At 43.5% G+C, this 24,401-nt stretch overlaps 1 protein-coding gene across 6 annotated transcripts in view; it reads left to right on the forward strand.

Annotated features, from left to right (window-relative positions):
* Window positions 1-24,401, forward strand: part of LOC147012940 (traf2 and NCK-interacting protein kinase-like) — a 262,159-nt gene that overhangs the window by 72,215 nt on the left and 165,543 nt on the right. For all 6 annotated transcript variants that reach the window (XM_085854314.1, XM_085854315.1, XM_085854316.1 and 3 more), the window contains 2 exons: window positions 14,853-14,978; window positions 15,150-15,260. In XM_085854314.1, the coding sequence (XP_085710440.1) occupies window positions 14,853-14,978; window positions 15,150-15,260 (237 nt within the window). The remainder of the gene's footprint in view (window positions 1-14,852; window positions 14,979-15,149; window positions 15,261-24,401) is intronic.

The raw sequence follows: 24,401 nt of genomic DNA on the forward strand, positions 1-24,401 counted from the left end.
TTCACGTCGAGGGCAAATTTAAGCATCTGATTAACGTATTTGAGAAGCTTGGCCTAGCCATCACCTACAATAGAGAGCGGCAGGTCAGCAAATGTCTTGCTGCTGCAGTAAGTGAACAAATCAGGACTATAGGAGTAGTGATTCCAAGTGACATGCGACAGAATGTGCTCACAACTGGGGACATGGACAATATTTATCAGCACAAGCAATCCAACTTATCAAAAGTTGAGTTCCATGGCACTCTGATTACGTTGACCAATCATGTTTTAAATGAAAACCCAGGTGTTGTCATGGAACCTCTGGACATAAGCAAAGTGGACAAGTCTCAGAGATCCCGATTGCCAGACTTCTACACTATTGTGCCACCTGCAGAGCTTGATGCTAACAATGATGTTATTCTCAAAAAGACCAACAAGCCAGTCAGACCAGGGAGAGACAGGATTGAATCGGCTAAAGCAAAAGACAAAACGTGGATTAATCATGCATCTGATATCATTCTCAACAAAGGACGTTAGCTTGATAATAATGACAAGGTGACATGGGCAGGCTTCAGTTCTAGTCGTATACATGAAGATACCGTGAAGCCCAGGGCGATAACTGGTATTCTGTCTATGTTTCCAGATAAGGCAGCATCCGTTTCAATGGTCAAGCACACAATGTGCCTTACAAGGGATGCAATCCAGTTTCTCAATCCAGTGCAAACACCTGTTCTAGGGATGGATCAGCCAATCTACGCTATTGGAAAACTAATCCAATGGAAATGGTCAGACACACACTTGAGTGAGGACAAGTTCATGCTGATGCTTGGTGCCCTGCATATTGAGTTTGTTATTGAAGCGATGGAAGGCAAAATGACTGAAGGTTCTGGTATGGCAACTATGGCCTGCAAGGCAGGCATTCTCACCGCTGGATGTGCAGAGTCCTTTTCGTCACAACCGGACCACCATCTCAAACGGACAAGGTACATGCACCAAGTATTCCTCCTAGCCTTGGTAATTTTGAAGAATGAAGCATACACACATGAGGGTTCAGGCACTCAGGAGAGTTGGTAAGATGCCATGAAGATGAAGTCAAAGATGTTTGCCTATTGGTGTATGGTGATGGGCATTGAACTTCTGCATTTCCGCTTTGTCCGCTCCCTGCGTGAGGGGGATTTTGCCCTATATGTTCAGGTGATCGATGAATTGTGTGATTATGTCTTCATCTGGAACCAACTGCACTACTCGAGATGGCTCCCTGTTCATGTCAAGGATATGGTTGAACTTGAATCGAAGCATCCAGAGGTTCATAGGGAGTTCATGAAGGGAAATTTTGTGGTACAGAAGACCCCAAGGAAGTTCTCTCTGATACCAAAGGACCACAGCCATGAGCAAACCACAAAAATTGTCAAAGGTGATGGTGGAGTGTCCAACATTTATGATTCTCCTGACACCCTGGAGGAGCACATTTTGGCTCTTCCTGAGAAACTCAGAGCCATTGCCGAGTTTGAAGAAGCAGCAGAAATCAGTGCTGAATGTCCAGACATAGGACATCATGAACAATCTGGAAGTCTTCAACATCGCTTCAGCATAGATGTTCTTTCTCTGCTTGAAGTCATGAGGGCTCAAGGTAACCCTTTCCTGGACGAAAGTGGTCCAGACCTCATGACCATGGATACAAGGGAAGTCATGAGTGCAGATTTAGCAGAGGCTTTCATCAGTGCCATTGGGAAACGGAAAGAACTACATGAGAGCTATGTCAGAGACTGCCTTGTAAATTGTTCTGTTCCTCTAATAGACACAATCAAGAGGAACTTCGTCCCTACCTTTGTGAAGCCAGTGAAACAAAACAGTGAAAACAAAGTTGGCCTGTTTCAATATCTAAGCGACGAAGTCATACATGCATCTGAAACTATCCCTGGGAGACATTTATATGCCACAAAGGATGACAGAGTGTTGGTGAGTGGCACTGCTGATAGATTACAGAGTGACCTACAGAATATTTCACCTTGCAACCACCAGATAGAAGCAGATAGAAGAATGTTCCTTCATGTTAGTGATGCATCACGTGAAGGGCATTCCAAGGTGATGGTTCATACTGTTGACAGTGATGTGGTTGTTATTGCCATTAGCATATTTGAAAGACTTGGACTCCAGGAACTTTGGATAGACTTTGGTACCAGAAAGAATCGTCAATTTATTCCAGTGTACACAGTTGCTCAAAATCTAGGACCACAGAAATGCCACACTTTGCCTCTGTTCCATGCCTATACAGGGTGTGATACCACCTCACCCTTCTTCGGTATTGAAAAGCGAACTGCATGCGAGGCCTTCCCGCAGATCACAGATACCCTAACTGTGCTGATGGCTCATCCAGAAGAGCTAAGCATTGATAGTATCCACATGGGGCTCTTGGAAAGGTTCACGATCTTGATGTATGCCAAGACATCAATTGCTTCTCGTGTCAATGTTGCTCGTCGGGAGCTTTTTCCCCAAGGAACTCGAATACTTGATACCATCCCACCTACCCAACAGGCACTACTGCAGCATGCTTTCTGTGCCCTTTACCAAGCGTCTCACATCTGGAATCAGTGTCTCGAACCACAGCAGGACTTACCTGATGCCTCAAACTGGGGGTGGGTGAAGGATGAAAAGAGCAACGTGTCTGCTCCAATCTGGACTGTACTACTATATGCAAGTAAAGCATGTGCACTGCTTTTTCATTGTGGGTGCACTAAAGTTTGCAGGGGCAACTGCAAATGTTCAAGAGCAAGTCTGCGATGTACACTCCTCTGCCGATACCAAGGTGGTTGCATTAATAATGATACCATCTAATGGCAGTTGACATTTGTTGGAACTGCATCTCTTTGTCAATCATGATTCAGCTGACCAGAGTCGGTCAATATAGCCGCAGGACTATTCAAAATGTTGTGCAAATGATCGCCGATCAATGATTCGAATAGTTGTCATACTTGAATGTGCTCCATTGATGCTGAATCTAAAAACCCTGTGTTAAAGCAGATTGATGTAAAGGCGCTGTCACACCTTGACGATTTAGCCAGCGTATGCTGACTTATGAAAAATTTGTCTAAAACGCTGGCACACGTCAAATACGTTATGGGTAAGTTTTGATAACATTAAGAGCACGCTGAAAAACACTGCCATACGTCGTAGTACACTGGCTTTCATCGTTGTACTTTGCGGTTGTCCTCAAATTTTAGCATGCTTGAAATTTTATGACGTATGCCAGCGTATGACTCACACGTTCCGCTACGCTGGCCATAAGTTGTAGGCACGTTATGCGAATGTTGACACACGTCGACACACGTTACTTGTAAGTTACTCATAAGTCGAAACACATCGAGGTAATGATTAGCGTACCCAAGACTTACTTATAACCTATGAGTAACGTGTTGTAGGCACGTTACACGATCGTTGACACACGTTGAGACAGGTTATGCGATCGTTGACACACGTCGAGGCACGTTACTTGTAAGTTACTCATAAGTCGAAACACGTCGAGGTAATGCTTTGCGTACCCAAAACTTATTTCTAACCTATGAGTAACGTGCTTTGCACCTATGTGTAACGTACCTCCAACGCATATTGACGTATTTGATTGAGGTCTTCCGGACGACCACAGAACTTACTGAACATGTTTCTAATTCACAGCTACCATAGAATGGCGTATTGGCAGCGCTTAAAAAAAACAAAAAACCACAATAACTTCCGATATTTCGTCACGTGCCGTTACGTCACGTCCAATTGCCTCTACAGTTTGCTCATGTTTTATTCTTAGTTCCTCCTCTCTGAATATTTTATGTTTGAGGATATTGTCACGTCGACGTCGAAACTTAAAAGCAAATGTCCGAATATATTTTCAAATTTGTGATAGACTAAAAAAAATTAATTAAAACAACAATAACAACAACTTCAGATATGTCGTCACGTGCCTTCATGGAGCCAAGGAGAAAAAAAGAAAATGTGCTTTGACGGAGAAAATAAGTTTCGGGTATGCTAAACATTACCTCGATGTGTTTCGACTTATGAGTAACTTACAAAGAACTTGTGTCGACGTGTGTCAACGATTGCATATCGTGCCTACAACTTATTCCCAGCGTTGTGGAATGTGTGAGCCATACGGCATTTTCAGCATGCTTGAAATTTCACGACGTACTCGACGTACCACGAAATATGACAGCGTACTTCATCGTTTTTCAGCGTGCTCTTAACGTATACACAACGTACCCATACCGTGTTCGACATGTGCCAGCATTTTAGACACATTTTTCATCGGTCGGCATATGCTGGCTAAATCGTCAAGGTGTGACTGCGTGGTTGACACTTCCAATTCTCAGGTGGTTATGATTTAAATCGGTGTGCGGCAGGTTTTTAACAGGCTACGCCACGAGTTCGTCGGCGATACGTGCAGCGCGCTATGCCTAAGTTAAACTATCGTTGGGCATAGGTTGTGAACGCCGACAACAGGCTAAGCATTCGTTGGTATAAGTTATCTATGAGACAACGAAACGTTCTGTGCCCGTTACTAATATGTTATGCATATGACCAACACGTTATGAATATGACCAAAACTTAAAAAAAAACATCAAAATTTCAGAATATGCCAACATTTTACATACATTTTTTAAGTTGCCATTGCTGGCCAAATCTTCAAGGTGTGACAGCGCCTTAAGGTACATCATTACCTTTTGCAGACATATGTTTTAAGTTGGGAATGTCAGTTGTCTTTGATATTGTGAATAGTCAGTGAAATGTTATCATGCCCGGCATTTTTTCATTCATTGACCTTAGTGGCTTGTATCTTTGACATATCATTAAAATTATGGCACATGTAGCTGCCATCTTGATTTCCCATATAAAACTGCATAACAATCAAACAGCTTTTAAAATTTGTTTGGATTCCTTGATGGAACAAATATGCATGATGATACTAGATTGATTTTCCTAGCTTATTCAGGTATTGGGGTTTCATTGAATTATGTTGCTAATGGCAGCGATTTTAGAAATTCAATATGGCTGCCACCTGAGCTATTTAGAATTGACTTCATCACATTCCTGGACCCAACAAATATGGGTGTAGACACCAATTTTATCTTCCTACCTTGTTTGGTTATCAAGATATCATTAAAAGTTAGTCGCGAATGGTGGCCATTTTGAATTTTTGACTTATTCAAGATGGCTGCCACCTGAGCCCTTTCAGAGTTAGTCAATATGATTCCTAGACCCCATAAATGTGGGTGTAGCCACTGAAATGAACTATCGAGCTGGTTTAGTTTCGGAGATATAGAATAAAATAGGTTTTTGATGGTGGCCATCTTGAAATCCAAGATGGTGGCCATAAAAGGGGTGTGTCAAAGTGCTTCCATCAATTTTTTTGATTGTCAAGATCTAAACTACTTGTGTGCCAAAATTCACACTTTTATCCGGATGTGCACACTTGGGTTGGTTTTGTGCACTAAGATCCCCCACTATGGTCGCCTCTTACGATACAGGGATATGGTACACCTATTCTAACCGGGGCATACACCGGGCCCAGTACACTGGTACTCACTTCGCTGACCTCGGAAGGATGACAGGCTGAGTCAACATCCTGGTGTGTATTAATTCAAGCGGCCAACGGGGCTTGAACTCAGGACCTTTTGGATCCCAAGCCGCTACCCTAACCACTATGCCAATACCAAGTCTACAGAATTACTGACAATAAGGGTCACCTATTTCAGCGACCCAATAATTAGACTGAGCTATAAGACCCACGCAATGCACTTCATCCCATTAACCCACTAGATGTGAGGGGAAGATCTGACTGCACGAAGACTAACGAAATAACTGCCTGAGGATCACTGTATGTTGGGTGCCATTGCCTTAGAGGCATGTGGTTTTGCAGAACTGCAACAATATGTAGACACATAATATTGTTACGGCTGTGGAAATTCGCAGAACACCATAAAGGTCCTTAGTTCAGTTAGATCGCTAAGTCTGTGTTCAGTTAGATTTCCCCACCGTTGTTTAATGGGATTTATTCGTGTCACAGGGCTGTGATCCTTTGAGGTAGGTTTTTCTTTCTCTATCGTTATTTTGAACCGACATATCTCGCCCACCATTACAACAACCACAGCCAACTACACCACAATGCCAACCATGCTACAATCGCCACAACAACATCACCACCATTTAACCATCTTCGCCACTACACCAGCTTGCAAACGCCATCCTCCACAGACCACGCTACGACCCTTTCCGCGTTCAAAAGGGGTCCGAGAACGCGGGCGTAAAAGAGGAGAAAAAGAAGCCTCTAATGGTGCATGTGGGTTTCTCCCGTTTTTTTTCTCCGAGGCTGGTGTGACGAGAAGGGCGAGGCGGCTTGCTCGCGATTGGTGGATACGAGGAGTGAGGCGGTCAGAGTTGAGAAACGCCCCTTTTCGAGAAACTTCTCAAAAAGGCTCGAAGGAGGGTGGAGCCAAAAACGGGGAGGGGCGAATGGCGGAGCCCCGAGTTATATAAGGCCGCACGAGACGCGAGATCTGGTCTTTTTTTCGTGTGGTGGTCATCAAGTCTTTGGTGGTCTTTGGTGGTTTCTCCGTCGGGTGGTTCTTCTGGCTCTTTGTCCAGTGGTTCATGCGCTCTTGGTCCTGTAGAGCGACCTGTTTGTTGGAGGCATTGGACGGTGAGAAGTCCGGGTGACGCATCGGAGACGTGGACTGAAGGCGCAGCTGTGCCGGCTGTGTGGTGCGAACTTGCGCGTCCGGGCAAGGAGTGCTGGAGAGAACTTGCCAGCCACGCGGGAGGCCCGGAATCAGGCGCGGCCATGCTAACTGCTGCGGGGATGGGACGTCACGACTCACCGACCACCGAGGGGAGGGGGGGGCAGGTAACCTGCATCGGTCTCGTGGGCCTATTCGGTCAGCCAAGGCTCACGGACATAAATGTCCACGGACCCCGTCTACCTCCTTGTCTATGAGGGGGTCTTTTCCTTTGTTTTTGAGTGCATGCTGTGGCGCCATGTCTATTAAGTAGACCTGTCTAAGTAACTGTGCCTGTACATTGATCCTTGCTCATATTCGGTTGTATTGCTTTCTATTTGCCTTGCTTGTACATACGTACATGATTCCTTGCTTGTGTTGTGTGTAAATAATAAATGTGCTTGGTTCGAATGTATCCCGTTCGTTGCGTCTTCTTTCCCCTATTGGAAATGCCTTCTTGCATCGTGGAATAATTAGTTGGGTTTTGAAATACCCGTTAAATAGAATCGGATCCGGCAAGGTCGGCGATAATACCCGCTCGGTTATCACCGCAGAATGGAACGGACCGCTTAAGCGGTTCGTGTCCCAAGCTGACCTGCGTCGAGGTACGGTCGCCCGGTCGACTGCCCGCGCAGGTACTTAGGTATATCGAGTTCGGCGAGTGACCCTATCTTGCGTGGGTAGACAATTGGCACGGCCGTGGTGAGGTTGAAGACCCACCCGTGACAGGGTTCCGGCGTTAGCTCCGGAAAGTCACGACTGAATTGTCCGTCCGGTGGGCGACACGGTTGCTATTAGTGGAAAGCAGCCGATCGCACGCCGGCGGGCGCGAATTCGTAACAATATGTAATTACGAGTTTTTGAACCAAGTTTCCCAAATCTAAGTGGAGTATATATGCTTGTTTAATTACAGATCCCAGAAATAATTTATCAATAATTTGACTCACTTCAATTTCAATTAATACAAACAAATTAATGTAACAACTAATGTCTGGTTAATTTCATGTCTCTTTATCATGAGAAATATTGTTGCATTTAATGTGTTTCTGTTTCACCACCAAGACTGTCCTTTATGAAACAAGCAAAAGTACCCATCCCTTGTGGCAGGAAAAGTTTCAGCTAATTTATCAATTTAAATTATTTCATGAACTTTTTAAAAGGTTAATTGTGTTGCACTCTCTGTTTCACTCAGAGACAAAGCTCTGGGATCCTTATGCTGCCGACAGAAAAATGGTGGTGCAACATCAGGTGGCGGAGGTTGGAATTGTCTGAAAGAAGTGAAGAATATCCTGCTTGCAAAATAAAATTTGGCTTGAAGTAAATGGGGGACTAATTTTCAGGAGCTTTATATTTCCTAATTGGAGATTTTAATCCAAAACATCAACATTATTCATGCCTGCTCTCCCATCATTTCAAAAGTGAATGTTGAGCTTTGCCTGCATGTGCAGATTTTCAAACTTAGCATGGGAAGCGGCCACTGTCAACGGGAAACAGATGAACACATGGACAGATACCACTGTTTACAGTAGATAGAAGATCTCATTTTATTCTCGGCTATCACTTGAAAGAATGGCTTTTGAATGGAGGATTATTTAGTGAGTGGATTCCTGGAAGTTAAATAATTAAAAGTCAACTGATAGAAATGCAAAATTTGGGCTGAAGCACAAGGCCTGTTGCTCTCACATCACAGCAGGTCAATGGTCTCTGTTCTCTAACCACCTCTCTTCCGTTCTTGCTCCCTCGGCAATTTCAACCCTTTGATCCTCCCCAGCTCCTCCAAGATGCACATATTCTTCCAGTAACCCCTTCCTGGTTAATCTTCCAAAATCCAGGCTTACTGCAAACCTCAACTCCATTATTCCTCTTTTCTTCTTTCTGTGGAACTTCCTACTGGAGGAGGTTCAATCCCACTATTCCCTCCAAGACTTAAATCAGGTGGTGCACCACCATATAATCTCATTCTTCATCCCTACCTGCAATAGTTTCTGCCCCCATTAACCATTCCTAACCCCTCTCTCTTCCATGCAGGTTACTGTATTTCCTCCCCACTATCTCTTCTCATTTCCAGTTCGTTCATTCCCCTCATTGTTGCTTCCACCTGTGGTCCCACTGTTATAATTTAATTGCCATTTTATCCTCCATCTCCTTGCTCTTCCATTTGCTTTGGTGGGTTTCTTCCAGTGAGTAGGTTTCTTCCTTAAGGGACATCATTCACAATGGCTTGAGCACAAATGTATGTCCTGTTGAGATCTTAGTATAATCAATTGTTGTTTACCCTTTGTCTTTTTACCTATTGATCCTTCATTCCCATTGTAGTGCATGATGTTAACCTATATTAGTTTCATTAATTTCATGATGGCCTCATTGGGTAGGTCTCTGTTGTAACAGTGTCAATCAGAGCCATAGCAATATGTAATATACTGTCCAACAATATAATTGCCAAATGTGCTCATAAAATGTTTGCTTTCTTCTGAAGACACAAAAGCAATAAATTCCTATCGTGCTTCCTGAATTCCCTGGGTGGCCACTACTTTCTGTTCCCAACGTGGGTGGACAAGAGATGGAATATTTTATCTAATGGGCTAAAAGACACGCTTGACAATGTAATTCGAATTTCCTTAATACTCACACGCACAACATTCTCCATCGATGTCGTTTCCTGGTTTATCTGACAGACCCAGACCGTACATCAGAGCAGATTGTGAACGCTTGCTTGCTCCACAAAGCCTGGAGCAAATACACTTGACCTGCCAGGCAGTCTGAAAATCCTGGCAGAACACTCCCGAGTCAATGGAAATATAAATAGTCAATGCATCAAAGATTTTAAATTGAGTTCAAAAGGAGACATTTTGTTATACACGCTGAAATGAGCTTGTTCTATTTGTCCATTGATGCCAGCTGACTTTCGTCCTTTTGTCTCGTCCTTTTTGGCACTGCAAAAATGCTTTTATAATTTGTTTGTTGAATGTATACTCAAACTTATAATGCATACTCCAATGCTTATTGCTGGAGGGTTTGAATCTAAAGCTGTTCTGATTGTTAACACTACGAAGGCTAGAAATATTTCCGACCTGAATTCTAGAAAACGAAAACAGTCAAAAAATGACTGTTTGGGCCTTCATAGTGTTAATCCAGTAAGCTCTGCTCATCAAGGTAACTCGGCCCTTGGATTTCCTTCGGGTTGCTTTGCTTGTCAGTTTAATTAGGGTACTCTGTAAGCATTCTAACTTTTTAAACACTCCTACTACCACGCCTGTTGTAGTGTAATTGGCAATCACATGAATAAATAAATAATGCAATGAATGATGAGTATAAACGGATAGGACCTGGTCACTGTGAAACTAGTGGCAAAGAAGGAAAGGGTCACTCACCACCATTAGATGGACCATGGTGGAGTGCCACGCAGTGTGGCTCCAGAGACTGGGCCAGCCAAAAGGTGAAAGATATGTCAGAAGGTATCGAACTGGACTGGAGCAGAGATCGTTTTTATGCAAACTGCTCAGGGACCCAGGAGCCATGGGCGAGGAGAGCGTACATCAGCCTGTCAAATAGGAAGAGAAATGAAACACTCAAGGGAACGAGTGAGGGGGTTGTACTCAGCAACCATGTAGCTTGGCACACACATTCACAAAATGGCTGTCAATGCTTGTATGCCAAATATTTGTGTAAATCCACACAATTATCCCTTAAATTCCCTGCTGATTTCACATGAAATTCTGCAGTATATTGCTGAAGAATGGCAGGGGGTGGTTGAGGTCTGGGATGGAAGGGGGGGGTGGGTGAAACTCACTCGGCTCCTTAATGAACAGAAGGCACAGAAAGAAACGAATTGTGTACTAGTGATTGTTTATGTGAAGAAAACGAGGCAAGCAAGAATAGAATTCTAATTCGGGATAAATCTTTGACGTATACCATAGACCAAGCAAGCAAGAATAGAATTCTAATTCGGGATAAATATTTGACGTATACCATGGACCATGGTATATATCAAAGGACATAGACATAGAGGGTTCAGCGCAGGGCAACGAGATTTGATTCCGGTCCTAGTTAGACTCAGCTATGAGGAGCGGCTGAAGGAGACAGGGCTTTATTCACTAGAAAGGAGGCGGTTACGAGGAGATATGATCGAGATGTTTAAGATAATGAAAGGTATAGATAAAATTAGTGAAGATGAATTATATTCAACAGAGTAGACAGTGATACAACCAGGGGCCATAGCTTCAGAGTAAAGAAGAGGAGAGTTAAGACGGTAACAAGGCAGGGGACTTTTACTCAGAGAGTAGTTTATGCATGGAATGGCCTCTCTGGAAAGGTAGTGGCAGCAGAAAAAGTAGATAAGTTTAAATTATAATTAGATGGGTACCTGGAAGTTATGGAGATAGAGGGGTATGGAGATGTCAGCAGGACTTTTAGGTAGCTTGAGTTTTGATGGGTGATTATGTGCATGTGTACGGAGTGCTGTTGATGGGGGGGTCTTATCAAGGGGGGTTGTGTGGTTGATGTTGTGTGTTTTTAACCAAACCCATGCCTCCTCCCCTGAGGGGGGAAAGATAAATAAAAAAACAACAACAAAAAAACAACAACAAAAACGATGATTTCATTCATTATAAAACTTTTTTTTGCATTTTCATCCTTGGATCTTGTGTTGATAAATTAGTATGGTGTTCGCGTAGGCATGGTGGGCTGAATGGCCTACACCTGTGTTAGATTTCCTTGTATAGACCAAATTTGTAGTTTTATTGTTTAAATCCATGTCCAAGGTCTTTCTTCAAACTTTTTGTTGGAGGGTGATTCACTTGTCATGGCGATAACATCAAAGTCAGATTTTAAACACCTTTTCCTGATATATGTTCAACATGGACATTATTTTTTATTTTTTTATTATCTCCAATTTTCTGTGAATCCATGCACTATATAAAGCTTCATTCATCCTTTATTCATTCATTTCACACAGAAATCCCACTCACTAATTAGTCTCACTAATCCAATAGTTGAAGAACTTTGCAAATGTAAAATTATTATATGAATGAGAGTTGTTCACCTGAGATAATAATTATTATGATTATATTTTACTGCATTGGCATACAAGTTCCTTGTTGATAGTGAACTTGTATGTTAATGCATGTCGAAGGTTTTTGAAGGAAAATGAGAGATTCTTTCTTTTTGCTCCTGAATCTGTCACATTGAGTGGAGGTGGTAAAATTACGACATCACTAATTTGGATAAACAATTCGGCAATAATTATAGATAAGAGTTGAAATAAGGTTTAGGAAATCTCAGCAATCACCAACTCGCTTCCTCCTTACTCACTTTTAATCACACAGTACCAAGGAGGAAATGCAAATATTGACATTGAGACAAAGTGGAAATGTAAAGAAATAGAAGCAAAGCATTTTAAGGAAAGCTTCACGACAGTGCCCACAGCCTGATGGAGTACTGCTCTCCCCTCTGGGCTGGTGCTCCTGCCTCTCATCTTTCTCGGCTTCACGCTGTGGAAACCAAGACATTTCGGATCATTGGTATCTCCCGTGATGAGGCTGAGGCTGTCTTTGGGCCTCTCACTTTCACTGCCGGCAGGTCAGTGGTCTTTCTGTCTTCTACAGTCTCCTCTCCGGTCTCGCCCCACCCCCCCTGCTCTGTCTGCTATTTTTCCCCACCATATTTCCGCAGGGCGCTCAAGGTCCACCAGCAACCCCCTTCTCGTTAAACTACCAAAATCACGAATCACTACTCACCTTCACTCTTTCATTCCTTCCTTTTTCCCGCCTTTGGAATAAACTCCCACACTCTCTTCAATCCCATTCTTCCCTCCAGGCCTTCAAAACAGCTGTTCACCACCACCTCTTATCATTCCCCATACAAATCCTCGATCTTTTCGACACCCTTGAATCCACCCCAAATCCACCTCCTTCAAATCCCCTGCTTTCCTTCCTGAAAGTCCCTGTAACGTCCATCTTGTATCCCCCATGTTCCCTGCCCCATCCCTCTCCCTTCCACAGATCTCCTAATGTCTCTGTTCCCCACTGTTTTGTCCTTCCCACTCCCACCCCTCTTGTCTCATGCTCCCCTTGCTGTGCGTTGTGTGCCAGCTCTCATATGAGCCTCGACAAGGTATACAGACCCCCCCCCCAAAAAAACGTATTTTCCAGTGTATAAACTGCGGCCGTGTGTGAACCGCACCCCTGTTTTTCACCCTAAAAAAAAACCACAACAACATTTTTCCAGTGTATTAACTGCACCCATGTTTTTCACCATCAAAATAAGTGAATATATTGATCATTTTATTTTCTGATCAAAATCTAACTATGTTTGTACATTAACTTTGCATGGAACAAAGTGACGGAGGTATCAACATGCTTACTCTCATGTCCGCTTAATTTTGTCGAACAGTCTTATTCTCATTTACAAGAAGTTGAAGAAAGAGGAGAGGGTACCAATAAGTTTTTATTTTCTTTCTTATTTTTTAATATCATAAAGAGAATTTTTCTGACCAAAAAAAAGGAACAAAAAGGATTCATACTGGTGTCATACATATTTATTGTGGATTTGTGGCCCTAAAAAGGGCCGTTTGGGTTTGACGAAGTTTTTCAGCTCAACCCGAGGAAATCCTCGACAATGCTTTCCTCGTTAAAAACGGCACATAACTCCTTGTCCGAATCAGGGTAGAGCAAGTCAAGTCCGACTGCTAAAAAAAAAAGTGTTCATTTTGAATATAATTGAAATTTAGCATTGATCGTTTTTAAGACTGATTTTTTTTTCTGTACCCATGTGTTATCCGCACCCCCAACTTTTGCCTTTTTTCCCACGATAAAAAAGTGCTGTTTATACACCGGAAAGCTTACATACATCAGCCATTTCTGAAATGATTGATGATTTCAATGATTAAATGCTTTATCATTGGAGATAAACAGGACAGAACATTACAAATATATGTGGAAAAATTACATGTCCAATCCAGGCATCCCAGGAATCAAACCCAGGTCCTGAGGCAAACTGTACCAGTACTCTGCCATCTTAGCTATCTGGGTGACTCACCAGGTGAGTTATGCAATTCTTCCACATATACAATTGTTCTAAATATATTTATGATTTTTTTTTATCCAGTTCATTTAAAATTATATTACTACGCCCCCTATGGTGTTTAATAGCGGAGATGGATGTGTCCCCACACAGGGGGAAGATCCTCTCGAGAGCAGGCCCAAGCTGATCTTATGGTTGGCAGTGAGTGCCTCGGAAGCAGTGGGTAAAAGAGAGTGGTACTTATATATGTGGAAGAATTGCGTTGCTCAGCTGGTGGGTCACCCAGATAGCTTAGATGGTAGATCCCTGGCATGCCTGGTATGATTTGCCAGACAACCTGGGTTTGATTCCTCATCTGGCCCTGTAATTTTTTTCCACATATATTTAAAAATACTTTATCATATTGCGTTATTATTATACATGGTGTGGCAGGATAGCATGGATGTATGCACACTTGCCTCTGAGCTGTCTGACCTGGGTTCCAACCAACCATGACTCACTTTAAAACCACCATCCTGGTATTTCATGTGTCAGGTGAGGCATCAATTTTTGCGCCACTGCTCAGGATGATGTTAAACTGGACGTCCCATCTGTGAGTTCTGGTTGTCTGTGGATGTTAAATCCCTCAGATGTCTTTCACGAAGAGTAGTTGAGCTTTCGTCAGCACCCTAAACAGATTGCAAGTATTTGCCTCGAAATAACTTCTGGGAAAGCAATGGCAAACCACCCAGCGCAACCCTGGCCCAGTAACTGCTTCGGCAGCACCGATGTTGTCAAGAGTGTGGTACATTTGTTTGATTGATATCATTATGCAGGAGCTTCATATTTATGATAAATCAGTTCGTCACTCATTTTGTGTGTGTGTGTGTGTGTGTGTGTTTGTGTTTGTGTGTGTGTCTGTGTGTGTGTGTGTGTGTGTGTGTGTGTGTTTGTGTTTGTGTTTGTGTGTGTGTCTGTGTGTCCGTGTGTCTGTGTGTCTGTGTGTCTGTGTGTCTGTGTGTGTGTGTGTGTGTGTGTGTGTGTGTGTGTGTGTGTGTGTGTGTGTGTGTGTGTGTGTGTGTGTGTGTGTGTGTGTGTGTGTGTTCCCTTGCAGGAGGAGCTGACAGAATTAAAGTTGGAAATCAGCATGCTGCAGAAGTACTCAAACCACCCGAACATCGCAACATTTTATGGGGCCTTTGTGAAAAAGGGCCCAAACAACCAGGAGGATCTTTTATGGGTGAATATCAGATGTGACCTTTTTATGGCACGGACATGACAACATTGGGAACGCTACTCTTCCCGTTATCTTTGACTTCCACAACACGCTGTATTCAATGAATGGTATAAATGAAGAGGGTTTTCTCAGCCTCCAGTCCTGATGTCAGTTCCTATTGTTGTTGTGTGGCAGTTGGTCATGGAGTACTGTGGTGCTGGCTCAGTCACAGATATGATCAAAAGTAACAAAGGGCACAGCCTCAAGGAGGAGTGGATCGCCTACATCTGCAGAGAGATTCTTAAGGTCGGTAAATGCATTGTGCCTCAAACGGCCAATTAAAGGTCTTTAAATTTTCATCTTATGGCACGTTTTTTTTTTTTTGTAGAATTAATAATCAAGGCTCATTGAAGAGCTAGAACACAGAATGGATCAGGAAACAGCATAAAAAAGGAACAGCAGGAGAAAAGGGAAACACCAACAGCAGGGTGGAGGGAAAAAATAGATAGAGAGAGACAACCAAGGGATGCAGGTAATGACAAGGGATAAGGGAGAACGCAAGGGGTGGACAATATGGATGCATAAGCAATATTTTGGGAGGGGTGGGGGTGGTTTAACAGGTGGAGAAAAAAAAAATCATGGTTTTGGATGGGGGATGATTTGAAATGGGGGTGAGCTATCGTGTGCACCATATGGCTGCTGGTTGCATCATTTTCTGGGGGCGCAGCTGTGTGATGCTGATGCAGTGCCCTCTGTTACCACCACACTGGTACTCACCGACCAAGGAAGGATGACAGGCTGAGTCAACCTTACCTAGTATTAATTCAACAGAAAACAGGGGCTCAAACTCAAGGGTGTATGTACAGTTCAGTGCCTATAGAAAGTGTACACCCCTTTTCAAAATTTTCACCTTTTGTTGCCCTAAAGCCTGGAATTAAATTGCATTAAATAAAGCTTTTTCCACCTTCATTTACGCATATTAACCCACAACTTCCAAGTGAAAAACAAATTCTACAAATTTCAGAAAATTAATTAAAAGTACAAAAATTGAATATCTTGGTTGTATCAGTGTCCACCCCCCACCCCCCCCCCCGACTTGATGGAAGCACCTTTGATGGCAATTACAGCTGAGTCTATTGTGATGGGTCTCTTCCAACTTTACACACCTTGATTGGACAATATTTGCCAATTCTTCTGCACAAAACTGTTCAAGCTCAGTCAAGTTGTGTGGGGATCGTTGATGGACAGCAATCTTCAAGTCATGCCACAGATTTTCGATTTAATTTAGACCAGGGCTCTGACTGGGCCACTCATTTATATTTCTGTTCCTTAGCCACTCCAGTGAAGCTTTGGCGGTGTGCTTCGGGTTGTTGTCATGCTGAAAGGTGAACTTCCGTCCCAATTTTAGCTTTCTTGCAGAAGGCAGCAGGTTTCCCTCTAGGATTTTTCTGTATTTTGCTCCATCCAGTTTCCTTTCTATCCTAACAAGTACCCTAGTCCCTGCTGATGAGAAACATCCCCATAACATGATGCTGCCATCACCATGCTTCACAGTAGGGATGGTTTTCTTTGGGTGTTGTGCTGTGTTGGGTTTGCGCTCGGCTCCGTCGATATCGATTTTTTTTCGATATCGATATCCCAGTCGGGTCATACCTGTATATCAATATTATTAAATAAATGAATAAATAAATAATCTATTTTTTTTAGACAGGTTCCAAAAATACACAATGGTCCAATGGTCCATTACCTATTCATATATGACGTATACATCATTGACACCCGGTAATTTTTCAAAGTATTCCCACACGGGGCATTTTTCCCCCCATGATGAGAGGGGTTACTTTACTTCCAACTTCAACTTGTGTTAAAAATAATTTTGTTTTAAAGGGGCTGTCACACCTTGATGATTTAGCCAGCGTATGCCGACGTATGAAAAATTTGTCTAAAATGCTGGCACACGTCGAATACGTTATGGGGAAGTTTTGTATACGTTAAGAGCACGCTGAAGCACGCTGGCATACGCCGTAGTACGCCGAGCTCGTCGACAAATTTTAACATGCTCAAAATTTTTTGACGTATGCCAGCGTATGACTCACACGTTCCGCATACGCTGGCCATAAGTTGTAAGCACGTTACGCGATCATTGACACACGTTACTTGTAAGTTACTCATAAGTCGAAACACGTCGAGGTAATGTTTAGCGTACCCAAAACTTATTTCTAACCTATGAGTAACGTGTTGTAGGCATGTTACGCGATCGTTGACACACGTTACTTGTAAGTTACTCGTAAGTCGAAACACGTTGAGGTGATGTTTAGCGTACCCGGAACTTATTTCTAACCTATGAGTAACGTGCTTTGAACCTATGTGTAACGTATCTCCAACGCATATTGACGTATGTAGACGTATTTGACGTCTTCCGGACAACCACAGAACTTACTGAACGTGTTTCTAACTTAGTTACTGTATAATGGCATATTGGCAGCGTTTCGGGGAATTGGTATATAAAAATGGGTTTCACAGGAGGAACCCGTCAGTGTTCCAGACTCCATGTTTATTATTATTATTTTTTTTCTTCGGCATAACGGTGATGTTGACACTTTGATTTATAGTGCGGTTATGATTTAAATCGTTGAGCGGCAGCCTATGAATAGCCTACGCCACGTGATAGTCGACGATACACTGCCGTACGCTATGCATACGTTAGACTATCGTTGGGCATATGTTGTGAACGCCGACAACACGCTAAGCATTCGTTGGTATAAGTTATCTATAAGTTATCGAAACGTTCTGTGTACGTTACTAATATGTTATGCATTTGTCCAACTCGTTATGAATACGCCAAAAACTTTTAAAAAATCAACAATAGTTCAGCGTAGAACAACATTTTAAAAAAGCTGAAGAAAACTTCGAAGAATGCTGCAAAGAAGTCTCCTGGACGCGGACGCAAGGAGGATCCATCATCACCCACACCCTCCCCATCACACTCACCTACTAATACTGACATGGACCTACGACTACTACTACTAATGACACGCTCACCTACGACTACCACTGATATGACTGACATGGACATGTACTCACCATGGAGTCTGAAACACTAACGGGTTCCTCCTGTGAAGCCCATTTTTATATGCCAATTCCCCTAAACGCTGCCAATACGCCATTATACGGTAGCTGTAAGATAGAAACACGTTCAGTAAGTTCTGTGGTCGTCCAAAAGATGTCAATCAAATACGTCTACACTCTACATACGTTAATGTGCGTTGGAGAAACGTTACACATTGGTTCAAAGCACGTTACTCATAGGTCAGAGATAAGTTTCGGGTACACTAAACATTACCTCGACGTGTTTCGACTAATGAGTAACTTACAAGTAACGTGTGTCGACATGTGTCAACGATCGCATAACGTGCCTACAACTTATGGCCAGCATATGCGGAATGTGTGAGTCATACGCTGGCATACGTCGAAAAATTTTGAACATGCTTAAAATTTGTCGACGTGCTTGGCGTACTACGACGTATGCCAGCGTGTTTCAGCGTGCTCTTAACGTATACAAAACTTACCCTTAACGTATTCGACGTGTGCCAGCGTATTCCGCAAATTTTTCATACGTCGGCATACGCTGGCTAAAACGTCAAGGTGTGACAGGGCCTTGACATTTCCATGTCTAGTGCGGTTATGATTTGAATCATCGAGCGGCAGCCTTTTAATAGGCGACGCCACGTGATCGTCGGCGATACGCTGCCGTGCTATGCATACGTTAGACTATCGTTGGGCATACGTTGTGAATGCCGACAACACGCTAAGCATTCGTTAGTATAAGTTATCTATAAGTTATCGAAACTTTCTGTGTATGTTACTAATACGTTATGCATACGTCCAACTCGTTATGAATATGCCAAAAACTTAAAAAAAAAAAAACATCAATAGTTCAGCGTACGCCAGCGGTTTACATACATTTTGATACGTTGCCATTCGTTGGCAAAAACGTCAAGGTGTGACAGCCCTTAAAGTGAGATCAATATTGTTAATCGACACAGGTCGAGAATTGAGAACCATCGCTATTGCTACACCGGTATGAATATCACAGAACGTTGTACCGGTATTGCTTTCATACCGGTATCGCTTTCATTCCGGTATTGCTTTCATTCCGGTATCGCTTTCATACCGGTATCGCTTTCATACCGGTATCGCTTTCATTCCGGTATCGCTTTCATTCCGGTATCGCTTTCATTCCGGCATCGCTTTCATACCGGTATCGCTTTCATACCATTATCGCTTTCATACCGTTATAGGTTTCATTCCGGTATCGCTTTCATACCGTTATCGCTTTCATACCGTTATAGGTTTCATACCGTTATCGCTTTCATACCGTTATCGCTTTCATACCGTTATCGCTTTCATACCGTTATCGCTTTCATACCGTTATCGCTTTCATACCGGTATGGCTTCATACCGTTATCGCTTTCATGCCCTTATTGCTTTCATACGGTAATCACTTTCATACCGTAATCACTTTCATACCCTTATCGCTTTCATTCCAGTATCTCTTTCATACCGGTATCACTTTCATACCGTTATCATTTTCATACCGGTATCACTTTCATACCGTTATCGCTTTCATACCGGTATCTCTTTCATACCGTTATCGCTTTCATGCTGCTATCGCTTTCATTCCGGTATTACTTTCATACCGTATCGCTTTCATACCGGTATCGCAGATCACTGACTCGGCACGGGATTTCTAAAGCACACCTGATTCAAAAAAAAATTAATAACCAATTGGCTATTGCTTTAAAATCAACCATGAGGGCAAAGAATAACACAATTGCTTGTATGGGTGCTTGGATTCTGAGGGTTAAAATGTTAAAACATACTGTATTTACTTCCTGTTACGTCTTGACATCATACGTACGTTTCACTGTTCCTGTTCCATGTTTAGCTGAGACACCGAGTGCATCAAAGCTTCTTAAATCATGTGAGGTATATAAATATTGTCAGCACCTTTTTTCAATTTGTTGGTGATATACCGTTTTGTTTTTCATTTCGATTTTTTTTCAGTGTACCGGTAAATTCAGAATTCTAATGATGGTAGATCAATGTGAAAAATTATATCCATATAACTGGTTTGTCGATATATCGCTGGACCCGAGTTTGCACCAAATAGAAGGTTTTGCATTTTGGCCAAAAGGTTCCATCTTGGTTTCATCAGACCACAAAACGTTTTGCCACATGGCTTCAGAATCTACAGAGTGGTTTTTTGCACAACTCAAACGGGACTCAAGGTGGGATTTTTTGAGTAATGGCTTTCTTCTTGCCACCCGACCATAGAGGCCAGACTTGTGGAGTGCTTTTGGATATTGTTGTCACATGCGTACAATGACCATTCTTTGCCATAAATGCCTGGAGCTCTTTCAAAGTTGCCAATGGTCTCTTGGTGGCCTCGCTGATCAGTCTGCTCCTTGCTTGGTCATCCAGTTTGTAGGGACGGCCTGATCGAGGCAGGGTCTTGGTGGTACAATACTTATGTCTTCCACTTCTTCATGATTGTCTTGACTGTGCTCCAAGGGATGTTCAAGGCATTTGAAATATTTTTATACACATGCCCTGATCTGGGCCTTTCCACAACTATATTCTGGAGGTTTTTGAAAGCTCCTTTGGGGCTCATGGTTGAGTCTTTGCTGTGAAATTAATGTCCCAGCAGACGTAACCCACAGGAACTGCTGATTTTATTCTAAAATAATCAGAATCACTACAATTTAACACAGGTGGAGGTCAATTAACTTGGTGTGTGATTTTGTTGGAGATTGGTTACACGTGAGCTAATTTACAATTCCTATTATAAGGGGGATGGGCACTTATCCAACCAAGATATTCTACTTTTGTATCTAAATATTAATACTGAAGGACCAATTTTGTGCTCCTCCCAGCGGTCACGTCACTTTTTTCTCGGGACTGTGACCTGAGAAGTTTAGACACGGTGTTTGTACGTCAAAGTCGACATGTGCACAAATCAGGGACTTCTTCACAAGGAGTAGTGTACACCAAAAATGTCGTGTACAAGGACGTTTTGTAGGCCTCATTAGGTAAGGCCATGAAGTACATCGACTGAGATCCGGCTCTTACATGAGATGCCACTGGTTGTCATATTGGGCTCATGGAACGGAATCCGTCTGTGACGGGGTTTCGGCTAGTTTTTGATTAATTTTCTGAAATTTGTAGAATTTGTTTTTCACTTGGAAGTTGTGGGTTACGATGTGGAAATAAAGGTGGAAAAAGTTTGATTTAATGCAATTTAATTCCAGGCTACAAGGCAATAAAAGGTGAAAATTTTGAAAGGAGGTGTAGACTTTCTATAGGCACTGAATGTATGTATGTATGTGTATATGTACATACATATATATATATATATATATATATATATATATGTATGTGTATATGTACATACATATATATATATATATATATATATATATATATATATATATATATATATATATATATATATATATATTGTTGCAGCTTCGCACCCGTCAGCGTGCGAATGACCGCGTTAACCAATAGCAGCCGGTTCGCCCACCGAACGAGCAATCTAGTCGTGACTTTTTGGAACCACGCCAGAACCCTGTCACGGGTGGGTTCTCAACCCCACCATGGCCCAGTCCGTATTCTACCCGCGCGAAATAGGGTCAATCGCCGAATTTCGATATACCTAAGTACTCGCGCGGGTAACCTACCGAGGGACCTACCTCGACGAAGGTCGGCTTGGACACGAACCACTCAAGCGGTCCGTTCCATTCTGAGATAACCGAGCGGGTATTATCGCCAGACCTCGCCGGATCCGATTCTATTTAACGGTTATTTAAAACCCAACTAACATTCCGCAATGCAAGATGGCGTTCCAATAAGGAAAAGAGGACACGACGAACAGGTTAACATTTAAACCAGCACATTTATTTACTCTACGTATGCAGGAACAATCATGCAGTCATTCAAAAACACCAACATGCACGTAAGCAGAACAAGCAATGAATGCGGCACGGCACGTGGGCAAGACAAAGCGCTACAACCGTCTATAAGTAATTATTAATGCACAGTCACTTACACAGTTTTACTTCCGGGACTCGGCACCACAACATTCATTCGAAAGAAAAGCAGGAAAAAGACCCCATCAAAGGCAATGGGGTCAGACTGGACCTCTAGGGTCTTTATGGCGTGGGACTTGGCAGACCGAACGAGTCCCACAAGACCGTTGCAGGTTACCTGCACCCTCGTGGTGTCTGGCTTGGGCGATCCGTGACGTCCCGTCCCCACAGCAGCTAGCGTAGCCGCGGTCGAGCTCGGGCCTTCCGTGTGGCAGGCGAGCTCTCTCCGGCTCTCTCCACACGAACGCGCTTGGGCGACCCGCGATGCTCCTTCCCCACGGCAGCTAGCATAGCCGCGGTCGAGCTCGGGCCTTGCCAAGCGGCCGGGTGATTCGGGCCTCAGTCGGCAACTCGTTTGAGAGGAACGAACGGGTCTTTTGCTCTATTAGTGTTGATGCTCTGTCAGAACCCGTCCGTCCCTCAGTGATGATCGAACTGTGCCGAAGTCCGATCACCTCGGACCGCCTGTCGCTGGCTGGCGAACTCTCTCCGGCTCTCTCCACACGAATGTGCGGTTTGCGCGACACAGCAGGCAAGGCTGCGCCTCCAGCTCGCGTCTCCTTTGCGACGCCCGGACGGACTCTCCACAGACTGCAAGCTCCAAGCTCCCGACTCCGACACGAGCCCAGACTTCCACGCAGCTCCTTGGCTTCTGGCTTCTTCCCGACTCCCCGACCTCTCCAGACTGACTCAGACCGACCCGACTCAGACCGACCCAGCTCGAACGCGAGCTTGGCGCTCTGCTCGTCCTTTTATAGGGCTGGTGAGACGCAGTTTGGCCTCCGATCCTCGACCTCTGTCCTCTGCGCGGAAAGCGGATGTGCGCGAGATCAACAAGCTTGATCCGACAAGCAAACATCCCGCGTCGGCCTGCAGCGACGCCGCTCGATGCGGACTCGCCGCGGCTGACGCAAAGATGGCGTCGTTTCGGAGACGAAGGTGAGGCGATGTTTGTGGTGTGGAGATGTTGACGGTTGCTGGCGAAGTGGTGAGGATGGCGTGGTTTGGTGAGAGGCAAGTGTGGTTGTGGTGGTGGAAGGCGGTTGGTCTGAAGCGGTTGTTGAGAGCGATGTTGGTGGTGGTGGTTGTTGTAAAGCGGTTGTTGAGAAAGATGTTGGTGGTGGTGGTTATTGTAAAGCGGTTGTTGAGAAAGATGTTGGTGGTGGACGTGGTTGGTCCAAAATAACGATAGTAAAGAATGACAGCTAACTCAAAGATCACAGCCCGGTTAACATGAATAGTTCCCTTTAAACAACGGTGGGGAAATCTATCTGGACACGGACTTATCGGCCCAACTGATCTCGGGACCTTTATGGTGTTCTGTCAATTTCCAGAATATATATATATACATATATATATATATATATATATATATATATATATATATATTTATATATATATATATATATATATATATATGTATATATATATATATGTATATATATATATATATATATAGATATAGTTATGGTTGTGGGGGTAGATGGAGGAATTTCATTGCAAAGTTGGGATTGAATAGAGTTGTTTGGTCCGTGGACGTGGAGGAGACATCTCGATGTGCTAAGTAGGGAAACTGTGAGCTTAAGTGTTACGTGTCACCACATGGGGGTTGGTGCAGTGTTAATTAGATGGGGATTAAGGATAATTTCCCCCAGTATGTGATTTCCCCTTGTGACCTATTCCTACATTTTTGCATTTGCAAGCTAACAATGAAGGAGTTGCATTTTTATACCAACAATCATAACCACAAGCAAGCCAGGCATACTAAGCAGGCAGAGGCCCCGCTTTCCCAGGTTTCGTGCCAGCAAGCCATGCCCCGGAGGTGAATGGTTGTTTTTGTGACGTCAAGGATAGATCGGGTGTGAACGCATGAGTTTGCTGTGAGGGACGCACACCGTTGAGAGAGGAACGTGGCTGGGATGCAGGATCTCGCTTTGCTCTCCTCTCAGCATGACAAATTGGCTTTCCTTCGATGCATGAAGAAGACGGTGCAATTCTCGTATTCATGCTGAGGCAAATTGGCTCACATGATGGAACAGGATGCTGGCCATTGACTCTTTGCTGATTGTATGAGATGGACATCGAAGCCTCGTGTATGTCACCGAAGGGGACGGTGCCATTTTGCAGAGTGCCGTGGATCGGCAAACACAATCGACGAGGAAGCTGCATGGCGGTCTCTGAGTCCTTCTGTTGAATATCGCCTCACAAATTGCCTGACATACGTTTCCTGCTGCGAGAGAGCGTCTTGGCACCATTTTGGGCACTTCTACATGTGCAGGACAAAGCAGCTCGATTC

This window comes from Eptatretus burgeri, chromosome 14, assembly GCF_056783735.1.
Source record: "Eptatretus burgeri isolate ZD-2024b chromosome 14, Ebu_testis_v1, whole genome shotgun sequence".
In the NCBI taxonomy this organism is placed as follows: Eukaryota; Metazoa; Chordata; class Myxini; order Myxiniformes; family Myxinidae; genus Eptatretus; species Eptatretus burgeri.